Raw genomic sequence first — 26227 nt, 5'->3', positions numbered from 1 at the left:
TTCATAAACCAGACTAAATTAAACCAAAAATAAGCAGTAAGTTTTTAAAATTAACTTTGCACAGACTGTTACAGAATAAGCATGTCTATGACATACATTTAGAAAAAAACCCTAAATTGCTCATTGACAGCTCATCAGGAGAAGAGCTGTTTGACTACTTGAGTTGTATAGAACTGTAATTGTAAGCAGCACTAGGAACGGTGGGAAAATTACCATTTGTAGTTTACTCTTGCATTCAAAATGGGTTTGTCTTGATTTGCATTTAGATGGGAATTCCTTCTTGTTGCTCTTCAATCCATTAGGTTTTATAAGGTAAGTCATTTTTTTTTCCTTTTGAAGTACTTCGAAGGGCATTCTGTTTTACTGCTGAACCATGAGCTGAACAGGTGGCACCAGGCATAGATCAGTCTCAGCAGTTCTGCTGCCTTCAGTGATCGGAACAGAATGATGGAGAACAGTCAGGCAGAGTTTGGATATGGACAGCCTTGAATTTAAGTGAAAACACCTATTTCTTACTGAAGAACAGATATGTTTGTGGCAGTGCTTAAGCCCACTCCCAGGACAATCAAATAACAGTCCTTTACTGTCACATTCAGAAAGTTCTCCCAAAGTCCAAGCAAAGACTTCCTATTTCTAATTCCATAACCAGTGGATCCAGATGATAGTTTATCACTTTTCTTCTTGCAAGAACGTATTAATTTTGGAACCTGTGATTGTTTTTCCCTTTGGTCCTCTTCTTTTGAGGAAGTTTTCAACTCTTTCTTTACATGTCATTATTTCTCAACTGCTATATCACTGTTGTTGCTTTCTTTGGATTCTCTATGTTTATTTTTGAGTTCAATGCCCAAAGCTGAATCAATACTCTAGCTGATGTCTAATCAACAAACGCGTAGAACAGACTTCCATGCCTTACCCATAAAACTTTAAGAGATAGTGTGATTTTTTTTTCCCATGAATTTGACATTGTTGTCTGACATTTAGTTTCATTCTTCGGTCATTTCTTTGCATGACTGTTGAAAGCCAGTTTTTTCTCATTTTATTTTTGATTATTCTCACTTACATATAGCTCTGTACTTACCCATACCAACGTGCATCCTACTTTTCAAAGCATTTCAGGAATTCTCTAGATTATCTAAGTTGTAAGGCTATCCATAAAGGCACAGCTTCTTTTAGTATTGGATCACGTGAAAATGTGGTTATTCATTATTCCTGCATTGAGTCACCAGTGAAAACATTGAACAATATTAGAGAGAACACAGCCTTCCATGGAATCCTCTGTTAAACCCTCCCAGTTAGATAAAGAAATGTTACTGCCTTCCTTGTGAGTATGGCTCTGACCTTTAGCAGCAGTTTCATCTGGACTCTCTGCTTTGCTTAGGAGAGTGTCATGCAAGATAGTGTCAATAGCCTCATTAACTCACACAGCATCTGCCTACCGCAAGGCTTCTAACTCGTTATTAAAGTGACTGAGATTGACTTGGTGTTGTTCATACATGCTGGCTGTAACCGGTGATCTTCCCTTCCTCTAGTAACTTAAAATCAGTGTTTTTTCTCCTATCCATTTTGGAATCGAAGTTCTAGTGACTAGTTTATAGTTTCTTGGCTCCCTCCACCCACCTTCCCTTAAAGACAGATACTCCAAGCAGAATGAACCTGACTAACTGGAGATGTAGAGATCTAGTCAGTGCAGCAACTGGAGCCCAGCACACAAATGATGTATACTGAGTTCTTCTCTAAGAAGAAAGAGTTCATACGAATGATGGCCTACAAAGGACTGTTTCTCCACTGGTTGCAGTAGCAGCAGCCTAGGGTCACTCATTCAGTAGGAAAAGCTGCTCTGTGTGTGTCCAAGCTCAGGTGAGATGAAACTGAGGCTCAACCAGCTGCTCTGATCTGATGACAGCCACTGATAGATCCCTATCCCGGTGGATGCATTCCTATCAAGAACTCCAAACCTCTTTTGTCGCATCAGCCTTTTTGTAACTTTTCCCATTGTATTAACCTGGAGTTATTTCTTTGCCTCTACAAAGATTGCTGGTACTTCTTAATTAAGCTTCTCTATCAGTGTTATGTCATATGTCCCCGCTTTTTGGGCTTAAATAATACCCCAATAAAACCTGAAACATGGCAAAGAAAAAATGCTTTCAGGCAATTTTGACTTTGCATATATTTTTCTTCTAAATTGATATAAAGTTTATTTTCCTTAGTAATATTTAGCATACAAAGTAGGTACTCACTGCAATGCAAACAGTTCAAATGGGTTACCTGACACACTCTGATACCAAACATTCAAATACTAATCTAGACAAATCCCTAGGATATAGTTAATAGAAACCTCCTGTGGCAGCAGAGCAGCCATAACAAACAGATACGGAAATGTTACAGCATGTAGTATCATTTTGGTGGGAATTACACCTGCTTTGAAAGACAGATTTTCCCTACCTTTACCTGGTAATCCTTTTGTAAAAGAGCAGGTAGAGTTTGTAGAGAGAGGTATTATTCAGGATTGCCAAAAATATCTGCTGGTTTGTATACTGCTGTAGCAATTAGCAGTGAACAACACTGTTCTCACCACTGATCTACATGAATATTAAAGCAGGCTGTTTCCAGAGGCATGGTCCCACTGCCACTGCTGCCCTTGGCATTTCTTGTGCCAGCGCTACTGCACGCAGAGCTGGATCAGGAACTGATCTGGATAAAGCCCAGTCTTTTCTCTTGGTCTGTTTGCTTTTCAGCTGCATCAGTTTCCTGTTCTGACTCATTGTGTTGCCTACAAGTACAAAAGAACTAGAATGCAAAGCGATGAGCAGAATGAACACCATTAACAGCAGCTTGTTTTAGGATTGGTTCAAATAAATTGTAAAATTGAGGCAGAATAGGGGATGGAATTTCAGCCTTTATTTCTCAATTTACTTTGCCGGTGTTTTGGTTGGGTTTTTTTGAGCAATATGGATGTAACAGCATGAAGTTTACATTGCAAATCCCTGTTCTATAATCACCACCTTTAAATTATCTTGACTTTCTCATAAAACTCATCATCTGGATATAATTTCAGCCACTGTAAAGCCCTGATCTTGCATTAAGCTCTGAGGTTCCCAGTGCAGTGGGGCTCATTGTATTACATGAGCTTACCTGGCTTACTATAAACATATCCCTGTTTCACAGCAGTGAAATGCACCGCGTACCTTTCAAGACTCAGTGTCACTTCCACCTACAAATAACCTTGGAATTGTATTTCCTCGTGTCTGGTGCTTAGGAGATAATAATGTGGAGGAAATACCTGTTGTTTTAAACAAGAAACAAAATCAGGACAGTTATTTCCAAACAGGCATCATCTTATTCCTCTCTTGTGTTCAGCAAAACTCATCAATGTCAAGGCATGGAATATAATTATTTAGAGCCTTTAAAAATAGCTCCCAGAGATCATTAAAAGCTTCCCAAACACTCAAAATAGACTAAAAATGCTATAGATTAATAGGAAGTGCCTTCAGACCTTCTGTGAGCGGTCAGATAGGATACGTATTGAAATTCTGGATGTCTTTTAAAAGCATAACTACAAGGGCTGCTCCGAAAGTAATGCCTCCTATTTTATGATATCGGCCTATGATCTCAGAGGTGAACATTGGTGGGATGACAGTAGAGATTGAACCTTTCTGCCAATATTCCATTACGTTTTGTTGCTGTGCGACAGACGGCAGCAGAGGGGCAGTCTGACAGAATGGTGTTTGATAGGGGAGTGCCTGCGAAGCAAAGGGATGTCACTGAATTCCTCCGTGCAGAAAAAAATGGAGCCATTGGCATTCATTGGTGCTTGCTGAATGGGTATGGAGATCAAGCAGTGGATGTGAGCACAGTGAGGCACTGGGTGATGTGAATACAAGCCGTGTTCTGGACGGCCATGCAGATTTGTATGAGTGTAGCATGCAGGCTCTTGTTCATCGCTGGCAAAAAAAACACAGGTAATGGTGGTGCCTATGTTAAAGAATAGTTTTGCAGCTGAGAATTTGCTCTATCAAACAGTGTTATTGTGCCCTTTGAATCGGTTGTAGAAATAAAAAGCAGGAATTACTTTCAGAGTGACCCGAGTAGAAGCGAAATGCTTTAGGATTTTATTTCCAAAGGGTCTCTATGGCAAAGAGTGGGATTTTGCCACTTTCCCAGCCTGTCCGTTGAATATCCCTAGAGAGAAGCAGACCAGGTCGGCACTATCGTTAAAATTCTATCTGATGAAACACCCCAAACGTTCGGTTCGGTTTTAACGCGTGACCTTCAGCACAACAACACTCCTTACACCGGCTCCGGCGGTCTCCCGCCCCTCGCACACTGACGGCCGGGCTGGGCGCCACCTCCTCCTCATAGCTGCAGCGGAGGGCGGTGCGCGGGACGGCGGCTGCCCCCGCTCGGGGAGCGCCCGCCGGGGGAACCCCCCGCCCCCCCCCGCGGCGCGGTGGTGCCGCCCGCCTGCCCGCAGGTGAGCGCGCGGGGCCGTACCACCGCCGCCCCGCGGGGGGAGCCGAGGGCTGTCCTCTCCCCCGCCCCCTCTCGCACTGCCCTCACTCGGCGCAGCCGGCCGCGCGTCCGAGCCGCGGGATGGGCTGCGGGAAGCGGCTGGCCAAGCGGAGCGCTTAAATCCGCGCTGCGGCCAAACCTCCCTCTCCTCCGCCTTGCTCTCCCCGCCGCGCTCCGCAGTGGTAGTTCCCTTCCCCTCTCGCCGCTGCCCGGCGGCTCCGACTGCAGCAAAACGGAACGTACCATTCCCCCGCGGGAGGGGGAGGCGGGGCGCGGGGGAGACGCGGCCGAGAGCCGCGGCTGGCAGCCCGGCTCCACGGGCAGCTCCCGCTCCCTCCGCGCGTCCGACCGCCACTCCCTGCGCGCGGGGCCGCGCCGGCACCTCCGGGCGGCTCTGCCGGTGGGAGCCCGGCGGTCGCGGGGTTAATGCGCCGCCGAGAGGAGGGAGGGTGGGGGAAGGAAGGGCGAGTCCCGGTTCCTCCCCCTGGGTGTGTGTAAGAGCGGCGCGCGGCGAGCCGGGCGTGTGCGGGAGGCCGAGGGGCAGCCGTGCCCCACTCGCTCTCGCCGCCGCCGCTCCCCGATGCCGCCGCGGGGCCGCTGAGTCGGCGTCTGGATGCTCATCACGTCCCCTTCTCCTCTCTTCCCTCCCGCAGGCGGCGGTAGCGGCTCCGGCTCCCTCTCAGCTCCCGGCCGCCTCCGAAGGGATGCTGGAGAAACTCGAGCTCGAAGATGAAGGTAAAAAAAACAAAAACAAAAAAAAAAAAAAACCAACCAAAAACGCGAGCAGCGGGCGGCCGGGGTGGGGGAGGAGGGAAGGGGTGAACACCGCCGAGCGGTCCGCGGGGCCGCAGCCTTTTGTCCCCGGGGCGGCACGCGTGCGCCGGGGGCGGCGGGGCTGTTCCAGCCCGGAGCGCTCCGTAGCGACGGGCCGGCCGCCTTCACCTGCGGCCCCGGCGCCGCTTTAGGGGGTGCAGCCTCCCCGCCGTGCGCCATCCCCGCGAAACGCTCCGCGATACCAAATATAGGCGCTGCCGGCCGTGGCCCGACTCCGTGAGGCTGCGCGCCGGCTCTTCCTGCCGCTCCTGGCTGCGGAGCTCGGCCGGAGCGCTGCCCGCCTTCCCCTTCTCATCGCATCCAGCGAAGCGTCGAGTGTCCCCAGCTTTCGTCTCTCAGCGAGCTCGGAGCCCATCTGTACGCTCAGAGCTGCGAGGCGGCCCGAACTTCGTAGGAATGCGTTCTCCTCTAGCTGCTGACTGCCGTTACGGAATGTAGGACGAATATTTAAGGAAAACTTTGAAAATAGTAGGCTGAGTCACGCTGTGGAGGTAAATAGCCGGGCTGCTATGCTAATAAGCCGCCTTGGTGGTTAGCAGCGTTGTGGAGAGGTAACACCTCGATCCTGGGCTTCCTGTGCATGGAGGAAGGAAACTCCTGGCAATTGAATTCTATGAGAGTTTGGTTGTTTTTTTTTTTTCCTCCTTTTTCTTTTCTTTAGGAGTCATTGCAAAGTTGGATCTGTAACAAAATACTGAGTCCTGAGCGTGATTCAGTGTGAGCATTTGTTGCTAACCTGTAGCTCTCTTGTGGCACTTTTAGCATACTTGCAGCTGGACCTTCCTTTTGTGCTTAGAAAGAACTCAAGTTACTGATTTTATTTTTCAATGTGTATTTTTAACCTGGTTACTGTAAACAGTGGCTCTTAAAAGCTGCTGACTCACTAACAGTTAAACCATTGTAAGCCCTTCAGGTGTCTGCAAAGCATATCAGGCAGCAGGAAGAAATAACCGAAAAAACTCAGTTTGGAAACACCTTTACCTTTTCAACATAAGCATGTGTTACTGTGAGGGATGGGGTCAGGGTGGGTGTCAGTACGTCTCTGAGAACACTGCAGTGAGGTAACGTGAGGGAGTTTGGTGGCTGCTGCTGATTTGCTTTGGGAATTCAGTTGGCTTCCAAAGGAAGGCTTTGCATGGGGGCACTAGAAGTGGGGGAGAGAGAGATGTTGAGGATCTGTCAAAAGGCAGTGCCTGATGGCACCCTGTCCAGTTCAGATAGTTTGGGAACTTGGACAGGTAGCTGTCAGCTGGTGTCAGTGCAAACCTCATTCTGTGCCTGGAGAGGGAATGGAAGGCAAGATGTACATGGAACTGACTGTGGACATCAGACCTGAACTGTGCCGGATGGCTCAACGTGAGGAGGCCTGGAGAAGAAGAGTCACAGCACATTGAGATACAGCGGAAATGCAGCGGCTTACTTGCAGTGCGTGTGTTATGACCTAAATTTTTGCACTAGTTGCTGTAGCTTGTGCTAATATTGGGGATGGAGGAGTACAGTGGCATCCGATAGTGATAATTTCTTCTTGCTGGATGACAAGTAGTGCTCAGAAGTTGAGAAACAGCTTTGAAATCTTGATAAGATTTAATTAAGTGTATGCAACCACAGTTTGATCTTTTGTCCAACTCCCAGTGAACTTTCTCCAGCAATACCTACATTGAAAGGTGAACTAGAAACATGAAACTTGTTTTGCCTTTGCTTTTGAGTATTTCCTCTTTCCAGTTTCTGTGTCAGTCGATCATTATCTCATGTATCAAATTATGCTACAGCTCTCTTGAAACATAGAGGTTAATTAAAAAAAAAAAAAAAAAAAAAAAAAGCTGCAAAGTGAGGCTCAATCTGTTCACTGAATGCCATCCAGTATGCTGGGAATGGATTTCTGCTTGTCATTCTCCTCAGAGGTTACACAAATGAGGATGTGAAAACACAGAAGGCATTCATTTAATTTGGATTCTAATTAAGAGAGTTACATTGGAAAAAGCAATACAGGGAAGATTTATAGCATAAGTGGCAATGTAAGGAAACGTGGAGTCCAGCATGATGTGATGGCTTCTAAATAAAGGGGCATTTTTTCTTTCCTCCACATTTCGTACCTAATTAATGTGGGCAGTGCTGCACATGGTGCTTTTGTCCATGAAATCAGTGCTGATCGTTGTCTTTTTCTTTGTGCGTAAAGCACGTTTGGTTAATGTATGTGACAGGACTCCATGGGATCACTGTGACTTACTGGCTGATCACTACCTTGCTTATTATTATTATTTGCTAAATAATGATACTGCTCTTATGGGATGTAGAAGAGCAAATTCTCATCTCTGAGATGGTGGTTAACAGAGCAGCTGCACTACAGCTGAGATGGGACAGGTGCTGAGGAGAAGGACTAGATAGGCTAGTGGATATTTGACTTATTTGGAACTCCATAAAGAGCTTTTTCCCCAAAATAATCAGAATAGAAGAGCTTGAAAACTTGTGTAAAAGCCCAGAGTACCTTTGAACTGGAAAATTCTTCTGTTCAAACAGAAAACTTTATTAATACATGAGATGCTCTGAACTCATTCTGCTCAGCGTTCCTTGGATGGGGGTGACCTACCTATGTTTCTCAAGAGGTATTGAAGTTATCTCTGGGAGGCAGTGGAGTTTCTTGTTGTAGCCTGGAATAGGTTAGAGACCTTTCATGAGTCTGTTATCCATGCTGTGGGTTTGCTTGTTCTGGGCCAGTGCTTAGTTGCTAAAATAAGCAACTCTTGATGTTCAAAGGGAGCCTCCAGTTTTGCCGTTCACGTTCATTGCCTCCTGTCCTGGCACCACGCTTAGCTCCATCTTCTGATCTTCCTTTCAGGTTCTGCTGAGCCTCCTTGTCTCTGGGCTGAGCAGTCCCGCTCTCTTTGGCTCTCCTCAGAGGAGCTCCAGTCCCTTCATCACCTCTGTGGTCCTTCTTCTGACTCTCCAGTATGTCCAAATCTCTTGCATTTGAGGGGCCCAGAACTGGACGCCTCACTCCAGGTGTGTCCTTACCAACCCTGAGTATAGAGAAGGATACACCTCCTTGTGCTGCTGCTGTTACTTTGCCTAACGCAGCCCAGGATGATGTTGGCTTTCGTGGTGGCAAGGGCACATGGCTGGCTCGTGTTCTGTTGATGTCTGCCTCAGGCCCTTTGCTGTCCAGCAGCTTTCCAGCTGGGTATCTCCTCATACCTGGGGTTGTTTTTTCCTAGGTTCAACACTTTGCACATCTCCATTCTCGTTTTTCTTCTCCAGCAGTTACTGATAAAGCAGAACTTAGCAGATGCCAGAAAAATACATGATTATCTCAGGGAGTCTTTGCAGAGGGAGAAGTTTATTGCGTGGCTCTCTTGTACGTGTGCTCAATTCCTAGTCTGGAAAAAAGAATTCTGCAAACTGCAGGCAGCAGTCTTAGCTTCAGTGTTGTGGAACTGTGTGCTCATTCTTGAATGCTCTCTCCCTTGCACAAAGTAGCATTTAGTTATTTGATGAACAGTTTGTGTTAGAGTGGCATTACTCATAGTGATGCCCTGGTCTTCATCTCACTTTCTTCATCTCTCGTGTCATGTGCTTGTTATTGGCTATCTCTTGCAATAAACTTTCACCACTAATTGCATCCCATCTCAACTAATTGTTGTGTCTGGCGTCATTCCTTCCCCACTCTGCAGATTTTCTGGGAAGTGGTTCCTTGCTGAGCCCTTCCTATCTGTCAGCCTCCCACTGGCAAGTGAGTATCTGAACCAAGGTATGACAGTATGTCACTGTGTGCCAAAAATAGTTGCAAGAAGTTGGTAAGAAAATGCATGTTAATGTGCATGCTAGATTTTGTTTAAGAATCAGAATCTGGTTAGCAGATCAGTTTAGGAAATGCTAAAGATAATTACTCCACAGCTTTATGGTATTTGGTATTACTATTTAGTATTACTAACAAAGTACCAGAGATGCAGTGTTCTTTTGCAGCTGTGAGTTGCTTCTAATAAGTGATAATCATGTGGTTGTTAGAGCTGTTGTTGCTGAGAGCTGAGAAATGGTATTTTGCTTGTGAACTGTGCTATAAAATACTGGGGTACGTGGTGATAATGTTAGGGGGTGTTGTGCATCACATCTTTCGCAGCCTGTTAGAACATTGGGTGGGCATAACAAGAAATTACTATGTGGAGAGGATAATTGGGATTAATGAACTCTGTATGGCCCTAAATGAGAATCATTTTCTATTTCTGCTTTAGAGTTCATTTGTGTTATAATATTTAAGGCATAACAGCAAGTGAGGAGGGAGAAAAATTGTGTTATTTGGTGCCTTTTTTCCTCTGGATATCTGATTTGATGTAATACTGAATACTTGCATCTGTTCCTACCAAATTTACTCAGATATTTTTTTTTTTTGTCACTTTGCAGCAAAGAATATCGAGAGGATTTTGAGCTTTCCTGTGATAGAACTGTCAAGAGGGGTTAAAGAATGAACTTGTGAATATTCCAGAGAAGTTAGCTTCAGTAGTTCATGCAGGAAGTTACGATCAAGTGCTGTGCTGTGCTAGGCAACCTCATGTCCTTTGTCTGCCACTTTGCTATGTAATGACATCATAGAAGTATTTCCAAAGAAATAGTCATCTTCAGAGTTCAAGGATGGAAACTCTACTTTTTATTTTTATCTATAATTTTATGCATGAAGCCTCGCTTGGAGAAGCATAAAATAAACTTTTGAGAATTTTGTCGTCTTAGACGAGGATCTTTCACCTTGTTCAAGTACTGTGTATGGCTCTTTCTATCAGCCCAGTGCTTGCCAGCTCCATCTAGACAGAATTCTTTCTGCTCCTAAGATCCAAAAGATGCAGCTCTGATTGTATTGCTTAGTATCACAGTGAGGAAAGCCCCACTTAGAGTTGAGTAGGAAATAACCAATTCATAGCAACATGTGAAGTCGTAACCAGGGAACAAACGTGTCGAGTGTTATTACCTTTGCAAAAGATGTTTGAGTACAGCAGAAGATGCAGCCTTGTTATACAGGAGATGCTTTTAAAACCTCTGCTTTTGGCCTTCAGAGTAGAGGAGAAAAAGCTTGCATAAAAATTGAGCTTGCCAAAACACTTATTTTTTTCCCCTAATCCATTCCTGGAAACAGTGGAACTGTTCTGTCTGGGACTTCCTAGAAACAGTGGTAGAATAAAGGCCTATCGTGGCAGCAGTGAGTCCTTATAATTATTTAGCCAAGATGCAAGCAACTAAGAACAGAGCTTTATAGGCAGTGTTGTTGGAGCTTATTTGTCTTGGTATTATTGCACCTGCACGATGTGCAGGCATAATCTTCCTAGGGAATGCCATGATTAGCTGCCAGCAGGTTGGTAAACTGCTGCTATACGTAAGGTCCAAGACTTTGAACAGTATAATCTCCACTTCCTTCCCGGTGTCCTGAGAACACCCTAGCATGCTGATTTGCAGATGCTGAGTTGGCAGTTGGCTACTTCAGTAAGTAATGGTAGAAATAGCAGTTATAACATATTAGTGTTGCCTTAGAGTTGACTACAAGATGGTGTCTCTTGCTTGCGTCTGCTTTGGCGTGTAGCAGTGTGGTGGAGCAGGGTGACTGTTGCCTTTTCCTTGATAGACATCCCAGGTGGTGATGTGAAATACCTGAATCTGTGAAGGGATGACAGTAGAGGAGAAATCATGTTGCTGTGTTGATAGTCCGGTAACCTCAGCTGCTAAATTTGATTTTCGTGGTCAAGTCAGTGCTCTTGGAAAACGTAGTGCCTTTGGGCAAGGCTGGGTATTGAATGAATGGGACTTGATTTAAACTGAAAAAATGCCAGTGTGGTAAGAGGGACGGTGGAAAGCTGCATGAGTTGGCTCAGTGTAATTATTGCTAAATAATCCTGAGATGGTTCTGCTTCCTAATCATCTGCAACAGATATGACTGCCATTTAAGATAGGATTCTCCATAAAGCACACTGTGTTTTGGATAACTTGAGGCTGGATGTTCACCAGTATTTGTTTGTGGGGTCTGACTTTAAGTGAGGTTGTTCAAAGCAGCAAAAGTTCTGTTAGGACCTTGCTGCAAGTTATCTACAGTTACTTTACTGATCTGAATGCTTCCAGAACTTAGCAGGGTGTTGGGAAGTAGGCAAGTCCAAAATATGTTAAGAAGTGCACTATTTCCAGAGGAAATACAGCACTTGGGGTATTGTTTTTCTTAGTGGTTCTTGCTCCTTGAAACAAAGCATGCCTCTCTGTACTGAGGCTGTTTGGCTATAGATGCATGCAGTATAAAAGACTGATGAAGGAAAGGCAGGGAGGTTAGGAGAAAATCTGCCTGTGGAGGAGTTAACACCAGTGTCTGATATTAATGTATCATCCAATCAATGGAATACAAACATAACTGTGTTAGGGCAGAGCTGAATTTGACATTTGGCATCAAGACAGAGCTTTGGGAAGCCTAAATAACTCAATCCTTTTAGGAGCCGCTCATGTCTGACGTGTTTCTGACTGTGATGTGGTTACTCTTATGGTAGTTCTGACTGCTATTCAAATAAGCCTGACTTGTTTTTTAGATGCTGAACTTCACGTGGATTTTGCTGTTTAATGTAAAGCAATTTGGTGAAGAATTGTACTGATAGTAAGAATTCACAGAAGTTTAGCTTTAGCTATAGCAGGGATTAGATGGCAATCCTCAATTTTGCCCTAAAGCAGCTTTCAGACACTTATTGCAGTTTTTTCAGAGGCATGTTTGCTTTTATTTGTTTTTGGACAAGATTACTGTGCTTTTCTCTGTGATTTAGTTCAGGTGTTGGGTATTTTTAATGATAATAAACAACCAATTAAACAAAAAGCTATGCAACGTATGGCCATCATTAGAGTTCAGAGAAAGATCAGCTTTGGGTCTGTTTGCAGTAGTATGTGATGCAGAGAACAATCAGCACAACTTCTGAACCAGGTTCCAGAAAGCTTCCTTGAATGTGCCATATTGATGTGTGTTGGGTCTTCAGTTCTCTGCCTAGCTCCAATCTGTACATGCTGTTAGGTAAGTCTCCGAAGAGGTGTGTTGAAGCCAGAAGACTTCATAACTATTGAAGTGTGCATGCAGATTGTTAAATCAGAAGACAGCAATAATAGCTATTTAGAAAAGGTTGTCGTGCATAGGGAGGGAATTAAAAGAAATGTGTAAGGAGAAACTACAGAGAAATGAGGATCTTAATGCTGAATGATTCAAAGCTTCAACCTAGGGTCTTGTCAGTAGTGGGTCTTGTCAGTAGTCATTCTAGGTTTGGGACAAGCAGTCAAAAAGCTAAGTTGGGAAATACCTGAAGTGCTTCCTTATGACACATTCTTTTAGACCTGACAAAGCTGTTTCTGTAGCAGAGATGGCCTGAAGTCCTTAGGTTTGCACATGGAAGTTTTTTTTCTTCCTTTAAAGCATTTTATGCTTTCAGTTCACATGGTTAGTCTTTAGTGAAAGGTCTCCTGCAGATTAGATTCTTGCTGTATTCAGTAAGAATATATAGTTGTCTCTTGTGAGGGTGGTGGATTCATTTTGAAGATGTTTATCTTGTGGGCAGTGCTTTGGTTAAGTTGTGACCTTTAGGACAGAGATAGCCATTTACTGTTAAGAGTTAAAGTGCCTGCAGACTGTGTCTAGTAGGATTAGTGCTTGCTTTAAAGAAACTGCCATGAAGTCAAGGTTTTTTTTTTTTTTTTTTTTTACCAGTCTTCCTCTATAGATAGCATTTCTCAGGATACGGGCTGCTTTATTCCTTCATCTATCACATGCCTTGAACCTTGCTTGAATTCTGCTCTCCAGCCTATGTTTCCTAATGTTAATATTCAGAGGCTTAATACCATCTTTGGTTTCTTGGGTTGTGGCTGGCTGGCATCTCTCAATCTCAAAAACTGAGTGTTTGCATTCCAAACTGGCAGTGCCTTAAATTAGATCCTTGTTTGGGATGCTTAGGGAAAAACCATACTACCTGTTGTCAAGGGAAGAAATGAATTATTAGGCTGTAGGCTGATGTTGCTGCCTCTGTTCACAAAAGCGCAGTGACTTGGCTGTAGTTGAGGTACAAACCCTTAGCTTTGGCCTGACCTTGGTCTAAGTGATAGTAGGCTATTCCAGAGGTGCACAGTTACACTTTAGGTGGCTCACAAACAATGCACCTTTTGCTTGTAAACAAGTAAGTTTCTCTGCCTGCCTGGACAAGTAGCTTCAGAGTTGCTATGATTAGCTTCGGAATGTGAAGTTTCTTAAGCTGCTTGTTGCTTTCTGTCTGCCTCAGACCTCACGTTACTTGCTTATGCAGCCTGCCAGCAGAGAGCAGCGGGACAAAGGAAGTGTTGACTGCTCACTTGGACATCCTTCACTCCAAAGCTTAGAAACAGAACTCAGTGCAGGGTTTTGAAGTGTGTGATAACAGCAAGGTAGGCTGAAACCAAGCTCTGAATCTTGTTTTTTTGATTATTTTTTTTTTCCAGACAGTTATTTGCATTACTTTTCTCTTAAATGTCTTAGGTCTTACTAGGTTTGGAGGAGCAGAGATATTCAAGCCTCAGAACCAGAGAAGTGAAGCTGTCTTAGGGACTGACAGCCCTTCTGTTCTGCACTAAGACACCTGCTGATGTTTGTCTCATTCTATGTTTAGGATCTTAGGAGGAGGAGACTATACAAAATCCCAGGGTTGCTTTGTTCTGTTTAACCAGCTTCTGGAGTGAGTTAATGGTTCTGTGACAGCTGCATTGAGTTTCTGTTTGGTTTGTTCTGGTTAAGCACACGGTGCCTTTTTCCTACTTGCAGTTTCATATATGAAGTGAATAGCAGTAGGATAGTTCTTTCTGAGTGGATCTGTTGTTTGGTCACTTACCTGATTTGTGCTCATCTGACCAAGCACTTTTTTTTTTTTTTTTTTCAGTTCTGGTATTCTTTGAAAGATACCATTAACTCTAAGCCATTTGTGAATTCATTTTGAAGATAAACTTTAAATTCTTGTCACCATTTCTAAATCTTCTTGCAAACTCCTGGAAGCATCTTCTGGTTCTGTTTCTGAGATTGCTGATTAGAACCTTGAATTAAAGGATATCTTGATTCTCTGACTCATTTTGCAATGTTTTCCCTGTGAAGCATGAAACTACTGGTAAAAGCCCTTTGTTACTAACTTAAAGACTAAAGCAGTATGGCAACTAGCTCTGTAGCTAGGGTTTCTCCTGTCTACGTGTGATAACCTAGTCTCTGCAGTGAGCAGCCCCTTGTGACAAGGGGAGACAGCATCTGAATTCCCTTAGTGATCTGGAGTGATGCAATAGTTGCACAAACTAGAATTGGGAATGGTTTTAAACTGTGACGGGAGGTTTAGGTGAGATATTAGGAGGAAGTTTTCCACACAGAGGGTGGTGAGGCACTGGAACAGGTTGCCCAAGGAGGCTGTGGATGCCCCATCCCTGGAGGCATTCAAGGCCAGGCTGGATGTGGCTCTGGGCAGCCTGGTCTGCTGGTTGGTGACCCTGCACATAGCAGGGGGTTGGAACGAGATGAGCATCGTGGTCCTTTTCAACCCAGGCCATTCTGTGATTTAAAAGGCAGGTTGATGTGCCAAAAGGAGTAGATGCAAGAAATCCTAATTCTTTTTCAAATGCCTTAAGTGAAGTCTTTATTTCAAAATGTGGAAAGCTTACTATTCCACATGTAGTTCTTAACCTGTCCATGTACCTGTTCTTTTCCTCTTGTTTCATGTATTTCCAGAACCTCCATTTGTGGGATGACCTATGCTAAGAGGGCACAATTTAGGCTTTCTAATGGTACCTGTGTGTGCTCCTGCTTTCTCAAATCCCCCTCCTATCAGAAGTTCTGTATTCTTATTATAATAAAGAATTCATTTTGAATCACTGAAACTGCTGATACTGATCTTAGATGCACTTCCTATTGCATTGTATCTGAGTGTCTGACATCTGTGAACTTAATGTGATCTTTCCTTAGCTGCCAGCTCATGCATTCTTTTACACTGGGATGGGAAGCATCCAATCTGTAGCTTGGTGTGTCGTGTGGCTGCATGAATAATGCTGCTCTGGAAGTTTGCTGTGGTCTGCCAGGATATCTTCAGTTTCTCTGCAGCTTTCAAAAAGAAAACACTTCTTGTTTCTTTCTTTGCATCCTCTTCTTCTGTTTCCTTGTGTTTGAAATCCTTTTGGCTGTCATAGAACAATCCATTGCTTTCTGTATATCAGACTAAATCACTTCTCCTACAATCACAGCTAGTCCTTTGCTAGCCTTTCTTGCTCTGTTAGCAGTAAAGCTGTTCCAAGCCCGTTCTAAAAATGTAATGATTTATCTCCTGCCACTTACAATAGGCATCTTTGTAACCATCTCTTTCCACCTTTTCCATTCTTTGTTTCCACTAGGTTTTAACACCCACGTCCTCAGTCAGATGATCTTTTGGCAGTGTTTGGTTGTTGTGGGTTTTGTTTTTGTTTTATTCTGAGAATAGCTTCCTCATGAAGGAATATAAATCAAATGATACAGTCAAACACCACTTCTTGTTCTGTGCTCGTCATTCTTATGCTAAGTCAGTATTATTCTCCTGCTGAGACATTGATTCTGCTTATGGTGTCTTGTTTCTTGTCTGCTGTTTTCGGGGCTCCTGGCTCTGGAGCAGTCAGCTCAGCAGACTGAAGCCATGCTCTCTTATTGCTTTGTTCTGTTACAAAATCCATTTGTTGTACACGAACCAGTTGCTGTTTTCACTGTGAGACGTATTGTTCTTATACGGATTACTGTAAACTTCTGTTAACCAAGTATTTAATTACCTTACTTGGTTAAGGAATAGGAGGGTGACTTTGTTAACACCTTTTAGTGAAGCTTATCAGCTTAATTGTATCGATAAACTTCACGTAACGGTGAGGAGCAGGGCTGCTCCAGGGAGTGTTCCTCCAGCTGTAGTGATGTGGTTGAAAGATGAAACAGTTTGCATGGGACACAATGCCCTCCTTTCAGATGCACCTGAAACCACGTGTTAAACCTGGTGTGACTGGATACCAGTGCAGAAATAAGGAGAGTAACATACCTATAATGTAGGTGTTTGGTTTTGTTTTGAGATGTTATGTTGTATTGTTGAAGCTGGAAGACACGTGTGGTCTAGGCTCTCATTGTGGGGCAAATCAGATGTGATGGACCATAGGAAAGGCACCCTATGGTTTGCAGTAAACACCTCTGAAAAACTTCCTGTAGGTTTCTGTGTGACAGCATTTGGAGGCTTTTCACTATGTGTTGACCACATGTGTTACTGCACGTTCCTGTTCTCCATCTGCAGGCACTTCTTCTCCAAGGCATTCCAAAGAGAAGAATTCTGAGGGGGAAGCTGCAGTAGGAAAGTGTGGTGATAAAGGTGTGAGTAGAACTGAAGGTATCTATGCAGAAGATCTGAAGAATGGCTTCAGGAATGCTGTGGAAGTTTCGCTTTCATATATGGGTATTCAGGTGCTAGCTCTACATTCTCCCTCTAAACAGAGGGTTAAACTTAGTACCTGGTTCCACTGCAATCTCTGAGTCAGTGTTGCTCAATAGTTTATCCATGCTTTTCTAAATAACAGTTAGCCTTTAAAAAACAAACAAACAAACATGTCTGATGTTGTAGAGGAATGGGAGAGAAGAAAGGAGTAAAAATTACTCTTTTGCACTTAAGTACCTATGGTGGGGGGGTATGTTTGGGAAAAATACGTGGATGGATCTTTTATGCTTTAAAGTGTTTTTACCTGTAAGAAGAATTAAAATGATACAAAGATACTTGAACTTAAAAGAAGCTTTATGCAGGGCTCAATCAGTTGACCTCAGGTGCTTTATTTTTCCAAAAGTCTGTCTCCTTTCAGCGGCTTCTACTTCTGCTCTGCTTATCAGGAGTTGCAGAAGGGAGGGTTGGGGGTTTGGGCTCTTGTGCCTTTGCCTGTGACTTTTGGGGAAGGAGTGCACATGGACAGTGTCCACTTAAAGATTTATGAGAAGGTTATCTTGTAAGAAATAGGCTTTCATGTGGAAGCACCAAGATGGAAATGCGTGATCAGTCATAGTGCACTCTTTTTCCCAATCCTTGCTCTAGTTTGAGATGGCTCCTGCTGGGAATCTGCTGTCTATGAGCGAGTAACGTTCAGATAATGAACTGTAGGAAGCTGCTGTTTGGCTGGAGGCAGCATCCTGACTCGTGCTATAAACATAAGCTGAGTTCCAACAGCTGTATTTCCCCAAGGCTTCTCTCCAACTGCCTTTGCTGTGCCAGGGTAACTGTAATTGTCTGGTGCCATTTCATCTTCACACTTAATGCAGGAGTTGTTACAGAATCAGCATGAGAGGCATACATCAGCCATCTGACCAAGGGGGAAGGAAGAAAATTGAAAGGGATGGCAAAGACAGTCTGTGCTTGGCACTGCTACAATTTAGTTCAGCTTCCAAGGAGAAGCACTTAAGATCTTGTTCTCAAAATTACTGTAGCACGTAGTCCTTCTGTGGTGTGATACAACTTGGGGCATCCATTACCGTAAGGGTGCTTCTGCAAATGAGGCTCCTTATGCAAATCTAATTTTGGATACCTCAGTCACATCAGGCAGGAGCAGAGATTCTGTATTGCCTCTTGTACAGGTAGTATGCATCACTGTGCTATCTACATCTGAGCATATCACTGATTTGTGGTGAAAAGAAAGAATAGCCAGCGTATGCACAGAGTGCTGCTTCTTGGGCAGGTGGTCTTCTATGCAGAGAAGATGTGAGGTTTTAAGTTTAAGTAGGAAAGCATTTGTTCTTGTCTGTCTGAAGGGAGTACTGCTTTGCAGATATGGGGTAAGGCTGCAGTACCTTAACAGCTGCAAAGAATGGGCATTTAACAAAAAACAAATGAAGCCAGACCTAGAAGATAAACAGGTAATAGATTAGAAATATCTTAATGGAGATTAGGGTATCTGTATTTGATTGTTTGCATTTGCAGCGTGATGGTGGTTGTATATAAACAAACTGTGAGTCTGTCCTCTTGAAGGTTAGAGGAGCTGTAAGAAGGCTGTGCCCTGACTGCCTGTGCTGTGCAGGAAGGATGGGTGTGTAAGTGTGCTCACAAATGTACCAGCTCTTCAGCTTGAGATCTCTCCTTTGAGCAGCTGCATAGGCTGATAACTCACATCCAGTACGTGTACAAAGAATTGACCTAAGGCAGCTGTAAGTAATCCCAGCTAGCTGAAGTGTTTGTAAGGTCTTGGAATATACTTTCCAGTAGACACTCGATGGACCAATTTAGAACATATGAGGTAGATCTGTGCTGCTTATGTTCTGTGTGTTGGTAGCTATTACAGCAGGGCATTATACTCTACTATAGTATAAAAGGGTCTTCTGTAGAAGTAAACCTCAGTTCTAGCTGGACAATTGGATCCTTGTTGAGATTCTGGTTCCCTAGCTATTTTTGAGTCTTAAACACAACACTCACACATAGCTGCTGTGTGTGTCTGAAGACTTCTGACTAACTATTCCTCCTCAGTGAGGGCACTGATTTCTTTGTGGTGCCTGAAGTGATTTGCCTAATCCAGATGCCTGAACTGGAAGGCAAAACAGAGGAAGGCAGGGTGTGTGGCATTGGGCAGGTGCTGCTAAGTGGGTGATGGTGATTTGAGGTCTGGTTGAGCATGTATTTGGAGAGTAGGAGTGTGTGCTACGTGAGAGGAGTTTTTATAGGCAGATCCTTACCATGCTGCTCCATGCAGAGTTCTTAATGTTGCTGCCATTAGCAGCCTCAACTGTTTGAGCCTGGCAGTGTGTCACTACAAATCTAAGTGCAATTACTGCACTTGCTATAGGAGTATATTACATTTGCATAACTGTTGGTTTAATTGTATTGAGCAAAGATGTGCTCTGCTTAAGATTTTCTGCAACTAAAAATAGTTGATCATTTTGCAGTTCATCAATCTTCTGATGTCTTCCTATGCGTGTTACTACCTGTACTGTGCTTATTTGTATAGAAAGTAACGTTGTTAAGACAACAGGATCGGTAGGAAGTCCAGCTTCAGAATGAGAACAGAATTTCCCTGGGTACCTGTGCCTATGGCCATTTCTGGGTATGCAGTGAAAGTTGTGGAGAGCCTCTGCTTCAGTCAGCATGGGAAAGGGACTTGGTCTGCAGTGGATTTCACAGCTGCTGGACTACAGCCTTGCTTGTCACAGCAGTTAGAAGGTATGTAATGAAAGAAGGAGACTAGAAGTGGCAGAAGAGAGTTTGCTGCTCTGTAGAACTGACTGTTGCAGCTCTTGTGGTGTGGAAAGACATGGTAGTGCACTCTGTAATGGTTACTGATCTTGTTAGTACCCAGTCTCACTTGCTTACCACTCCAAGCCTGGTTCTCATTGTGTACGATCCCATGGGAAGGGACCTGAAAGTAAATAAGGACTGTAAGAATTGCATTTGTGACTGTAGAGCAAACCTTGTCAAACTCAGCCTTGTTCAACATCATTTGCTGAATCCAATAAATGAGTTTCTTCTGCTTCCTCACAGTTAAATTCTTCTGTATTCCTCTGAAAGTGCTTTTTCATACTGTTTGGGTTTCAGTTGGGAATGGACTCTTTTTCCCCCACCCCTGCCAAGAGTAGTGGAAGCTGGAGATGAAGAGCTTGGTTAGTATGTAGAAGAGACCATCTGTGTGCTAAAGCAGCTGCTTAAGGGGGAGGTTCAGCTTTGATTCTGTAGAATTGGACTCAAGAAGCTGTGCTGAGCTACTCTGGCAGTATTTTCTTCAACAGTAGATAATGATGTTTGAGCAAATACATCAAACAAGGAGTTCTGAGGCTGATTGCTTCCTAATGCAGAGTTCATTGGTTAGTAGCTATTTCTAACTTGTGGGGTTTTTTCATTCTGAAAAAGCAAAATGTATGCCCAAGTTCTTCCTGCACCTTATTACAGGGTTTAAAGACTATCTGGTAGAGATGTTAACTTTGTCTGAGTTCTGGGTACCTGCTGTGAGTAACGGAGGGTTGAATTGCTTTGAGAGCATAATTAATAATAATGAAATTAACAACATACTGCAGCAAGTGTGGAGATTACACGTGTATACATCTAAACTCAGACAAAGGCAAAGCTGATTTAAGTTTATATAGGCTGGATACTGGCTCCTGGCTACAGACATACACATCTAACAGGGGAAAAAAAAAACAACCAGACTAACACTCCAGCCCAAATGGATCCTGACTTCATAAATGACAGTGTGATGTGGTTTGTAAGGTAGTTTGGGTAGAGCAATGTGATTGTGTAACCTGCCTGCTGCCTCTTCAGGAAATAGAGGGCTCCACAAAGTAGACTGGACAGAAATGAAATCAGAGCCTTTCTAATATAAGGAGCTTGAATTAGTTAAGCCTGACACTACTTAAATTTCAAACTGGCTTTGTCTGTACATAACTGCAATCCAAGTACTTAGTATGCACATTCAATATTTATTAAAAACCAAATGCCTGAATTGTAACTGCTCCATACTGAAATCCCTTCTCAGCAAGGGAGGAAAATGCACTTTGTGCTGTTTAATTTGCAAGGAAAGCTGAGCAAAATGCTAAGTGCAGAACTATGAACTGTCTGTCTAGATTGGAAAGTGTGAATTTGAGTTTTGCTTGAGGGATGTCCTTCTGCAATGGTGTTGAGTTGATTTGGCATGCTTTTAACTTGTTTTTTTTTAAGGTTCTTTAAATAAAACAAAATGTTTTTACTTACAGCACTTGAAGAATCGGAAAGTGACATTTATGTGCGATTCATGAGGTCACACAAGTGTTATGACATTGTTCCAACAAGCTCTAAGCTTGTTGTTTTCGACACTACGCTACAAGTGAGTATTCTTCTTTCAGTCTGCCTTTCCTTGCAGTTCCCTTTTTGAAATGGGGGTATGTTTCCTGAGTGTTAAATGAAGTTTTATCTCCTATAATGCTGTACTTTGAATATGAAAACCCCATGTTGTTCCAGCTGTATCTTTCACGTTACACTGGTGGAGGATCTTGGAGGGTGGGGGGTGGGAGGGCTTTCTAGCTGAACAGAGTGAGAAGATATAATTGGCAATTGTAATCACTGATGAGATTCTGAAAACCCCAAATCTATATTCTTCATGACTGCCAATTTGTGGAGAGAGATCTTACAGAGAGCTCCACATCCAATAATTAAAGTTTCCAGGTGCTCTGAGCCTGTTCCTGTTATATTGTTGAGATAAGTTAGGACTAAAATGGGTGGCTTAATGATGCAAATTACTGCATTCTCCAGAAAAACTTTTGTTTTCAGCTTTTCTTTTTGCTTTTAATCAGTAAATCATCATCCACTAGGCTCTTGGCTCTGTAGGAAGAGCTTATTTGCCAAAAGATGGCAATAGCTGCCTGCTGTAGAGATGGGTAATCTGTTCTGCAGTGTGGTGGAACACTGTGGCTTTCTTTATTTCCTTGATTTTTGCAATCAGTGTTTTTTGAGGTGGATTTTTTTTTTTGGTCTCCTTTTAATGATGTTCCAGTTCTGGCTTAAATAAGCACATGAAGTAGGCTTGGCATGGAATGTACTACTCAGACTATAGCCTTCCACTGTCAGGAAGAACATTTAATGGACCCTTAATCTCAAAATGTTCCCAGAACCATCTTGCATATCAGATAATAACGTGTAGTGCAAGATCCTTAGTATTATGGGCTAAGAGATGGAAAGCCTACTTGCACAGCAACAAAAAATAATGTGATACTTGAGAATGTTGCACACGTTGACTTCTCAGCTGTCAGTGGTCACCTGGGCCAAAGGCTTGAGCTCCATCATCTTTGCAGTTAGAAAGATGAACTTTTCCTCTTTATTACGAAAACCAGTTGGTCCTGGAGCCAGTAGGGTGAATCACTCATTGCTTTTGGGTTCCCCGAATCTCCTGGTGAGTTGCAGGAAGTGTTTTTAGATACCAACCGTTCTCACTGGAGCTGTTTTGAGTAATGCTATTAATGTGAAGAATAAATCTCCATTTAGTGAGCCAATGTAAGGTAACGCTTAGAGAAATAGCTCTAGTGAATAAAGTAGTGAATCTTAATCCTATAGGAAAATAGGTGACTCAATGAAAAACATTTTATCTACTCTCTAACAAACCCCTGTCTTATTTGGGTTGCCTAATGGTGACTGTGGATTGCAGCTGGCAAAGAACAAAGGATGTGCCTTGGCCTATTATGGTGGGGTCATTCTTGGTAATAGAAAATCAGTTTCTCTTTTGGTAGTTAGAGCAGTTCTCTGAAACAGTATCCATGAGTCTTGACAAAGAGAGGTGATCTTGTAGATATGTCTTCCCTGGATGTTTCACTTCTACCCACGTGAGTGTTTCTCCTAATTTAAGATCAAACAAAAAAAGCCTGGTGCCTTCAAGTTCTCAGATCTCTCAAAATTTTAATTTCTAACAGTGCGAATTCTTAGAGTACATGGGATGACACTAAATGAGGCAGAAAAGTAAGCTACCAGCGAGTGATGGAAGAATGAAATAGTGGAGCTGCATCGTTTTCTCGTGTTATCCTTTGGAAGACTGTCATTGGGTTTATATCTGACTGCAGTACCCTTTCTCCCTCTACTGGGCAGAAATCACAGCACACATTTACCCTGGAGATTTGTACATGAGATATTGTAGAAAGTATTTCAAAACTGTTGTTAACTGTAGGGAAAACTGGAGATGTTATATCGTGTGATGTAAGCAATACTAGTGAAGCAACATCATTCAATAAGTGTTAAGTCTCAGTATTTTTGGAGGGATTTAATGTGAAGATTTGTAAGGAATCTTCCTTTATCCTTGAATAAAAGGACATGGTAAGGAGCAAAGCTGACAGGAGGCCTTAAATAGCAGTATTAGTAGTTAATTAGGAATGGGCTGACAATCTCTTCAGTTCTGTTATTGGTCAGAAAGCCTGGGGGCCTCTTGATTCCAGCAGCTACCAAACATCTCATTTTTCCTAGCACACCACTCTGGTCTTGTCAGGAGTGAGCCTGTGCCACTGGCACCTTTGTTGCGCTGTTGTGAAAGCAGTGATAGCTTGTACACTTCAGTTAGGCATGCTTCACCAGGAGAACGTGCTGTGTGCTGCAAAGTTGAAGAGTAGATATGTTAAATAAGTAGTAGACAGAGCTGTGGTCTGCTAACCAGCCTGAGGCCGATTGGCACAGCTCCATTTGCCCCAGTATAGCAGCTTATATTTCTTCCTAAACTTGACTGCCTACCTGAAATGACCCGTAACCTGTACTAACCTTGAGAAATGGTGACTGTAACTGGGAAAGTGCTAACTGACATAGTTATTGAGTGAACTGTTCTTTTACTGTTTTCTACTGCAGTGCAATTGTAGACTGTAAACAGTTGCTCCTCAAATGCATTGAGCTATGCCTCCATGCTACAGTTCTCCCCTGCCTGAGACCCCTGAGTACTCACTCCTTCAAGAGAAATCCTTGCCTTTGCTTTTCCCAGAGAAAAGAAACTTGTAAAAGTCTGATCTGGGCATGAAGAGTTGGAGTTGAGGGACCATTAGATCCTGCATGCTACCCCGTGAAATTTGCCAATTCGGCTTTGTGGACTGAGGAAACGAGGCAAGCTGCAGCAGTATGCAGCTCTCTGTGATAAACCGCCTCTTGAAATTCTTGCACATCTCCCAGGATGCAAACAATAGAACAAAATCTTCCCAGCCCCTTTGGAAGGAGTAGCAGGGTTGACCCTTGAAGGGCTACTCTGCTGTCAATAAAGGACCTCGCTGTGCTTTTTTACTTTAATTCAATAAATTAAAGGTGATCCACGTCTGTTGACTGCAGGAGAACACTGAGCTGGATGCAGACTGGCTGGTTACCTGCATGTGTTTTCAGCACAGTATCTGGGTACTCTGTGTGTTAATGCACTTCATGTGGCAATATTCTGGGGAAGTAGCGTCATCCAGATCTGCATGTGCTTTTTATTTGATGGTTTTAACTGACAATGGGTGCATATAGTGATGCTTAAAGCAGTTTGACTACTTTGAAACCGACAAAAGTGCTTTGAAAGGAAAATATTTATTTCAGTAATTCCTGTATTATACTTAAGTGTCAACAAAATGTAGCACTTCTTCACATTTTGTCAGTCAGATGAGTTTTCTCTGTTGGTACTTCCATCATGTACTGATGTGATTTCATTTTTCAGTGTTATTGCCTAAGCTTGACTTTGTTATACCTTCTTTCCAACAGAAAAATTTGTTTCTCCACCCTATTGTGAGCTCTATTTCCATTTTGAAAGGAAATGACTCTCAGCATAGCATATAACAGTCTCTGCAGCTTAGCTCTCTAATCTTATTTAAGGCCAGATTTTTGCTCGGCCTTCAAACAAATTCATTATTTAAATGTTTTTTGTCTTTGAGAAGGATTAGCTTGTTTTGTAACACAGACTAATTGACCGTCTAAAAGAAGGGTAAAAACTAAGTGCAGGGCAGGCATTTTCAGACTGGATGTGGCTCTGGGCAGCCTGGGCTGGTGGTTGGTGACCCTGCCCATGGCAGGAGGGTTGAAACTAGATGGTCTTTGAGATCCTTTTCAACCCAGGCCATTCTAGGATTCCATGACTTCCTTGCCATGTGTCAAGCAGTAATTCACAGTCCCAGGAGTGGCCATAATAGCACACTTGCTGGCTGTGTCTTGTGAAGCCTGTATAAACTGTAGGGTGCAAAGCTCTACCTAACCTTTGACTAAGTGGTATTTTTCACTTATTAAAAGTAGAATTACATTTTACCACTGAAGTATACATTTCTTTTTGCTCAATATGGTATTGGAAGGTATTTTTGAAGCGTTTCTCTGGTATTTTGTGAACTAATAAAAATCATTTTTCTATTGAAACATCAAAATAAGGCTTCAGAATCATAAAGACTCTTTGCCTTTCTTTTGTCTTGAAGAAATCTGCACAGTTGGTTGGCTTGATTACATTATTAAACAAAGGTTAAGTTATTGACGTTGGTAATAGAGCAGACCTTGTCACTAAAGTAGGCTTTTGTTGGTAACTATCGCATACTTTGAAGAACTCAAGTACTTATTTTTCTTCTGCATAACTAGAAAAATATTTGGAATAATCTTCTGGAAACTTATTTGTTTTAACAAGCTGGAAGTAAATATAACTTCTGCAGAGCAAGGGATTCCACATTAGAACAGCACACGAGGATTTGTATTTCTCTTCCTTGTGCTGACTTGAAGTAAATGGGGTTCATTATTCTTGTTCCCTCCAGGTCATTCTTGACTGAGGTGTTCCCTCTCTCCAAGGTAATGAGACAGAACAGGCTTCCAGGAGGAATGCTGTAGAATCTTTTGCTTCCAGAAGCATGCAGCAGTCTCAGGGTCTGCTGTCATAACAAGAGTTCTCACAGCTTTACAAGGGGACTGTCTGTGCCTTAATTGGCTTCGAGGTTTTTCCCCTTTGAGTTTCCTAAGTTTAAACTGTCTGCATTTTTGAGGAGTGTGAACATCCCTCCTTGCTTACTCATTCCACAGAGCTGTAAAAAGAGCAATGCATTAGTTTCTAGCTGGCATGTGGGCTGAGACCGGCCACAAAAAAGCACCCTTAAGATCATGCCAGAATCAGTAGCGTAATACTGGAAAGCTGTTTTCCTTCAGAGTTGCTCCTGTACATAACAAGCATCAGAACTCAATTCCTGCAGCTCTCAGGACCAACAGGAGGCATTCACTCCTTGATCTTGGGGAAAGATATTGCGAGTTCCTACGTATCAATTAAATGGAAATGTCTTAGTCAAGACAGGGTGTAGCTGGAACACTTGTGCTTGGCTCAGTGAAAGTCATGCATTGTTCTTGCTCTCCCTGCACCATTCCTGCCAGGAGTGGCAAGTTCTTAATCTGTGAAAGAATTTCTGTGCCCTTTCCAATGCAGCTGGCCCAGTGGTTCTGCCTGTGAGGCT

At 43.1% G+C, this 26227-nt stretch overlaps 1 protein-coding gene across 5 annotated transcripts in view; it reads left to right on the top strand.

The window, feature by feature from the left end:
- The window catches only part of PRKAG2 (protein kinase AMP-activated non-catalytic subunit gamma 2), a 185560-nt gene that overhangs the window by 140975 nt on the left and 18358 nt on the right, over nt 1-26227 (top strand). For 4 of the 5 annotated variants that reach the window (XM_085226986.1, XM_085226988.1, XM_085226987.1 and 1 more), the window contains 2 exons: nt 5163-5244; nt 21044-21153. In XM_085226986.1, coding sequence (XP_085083112.1) covers nt 5163-5244; nt 21044-21153 — 192 coding nt within the window. Of the gene's footprint in view, nt 1-5128; nt 5245-21043; nt 21154-26227 lie in introns of those variants that run through there. The other variant, XM_085226990.1, reaches the window with a different exon arrangement.

This window comes from Meleagris gallopavo, chromosome 6, assembly GCF_905368555.1.
Source record: "Meleagris gallopavo chromosome 6, MGAL_WU_HG_1.1, whole genome shotgun sequence".
NCBI lineage: Eukaryota > Metazoa > Chordata > Aves > Galliformes > Phasianidae > Meleagris > Meleagris gallopavo.
This window is presented reverse-complemented; position numbering and strand designations above follow the sequence as displayed.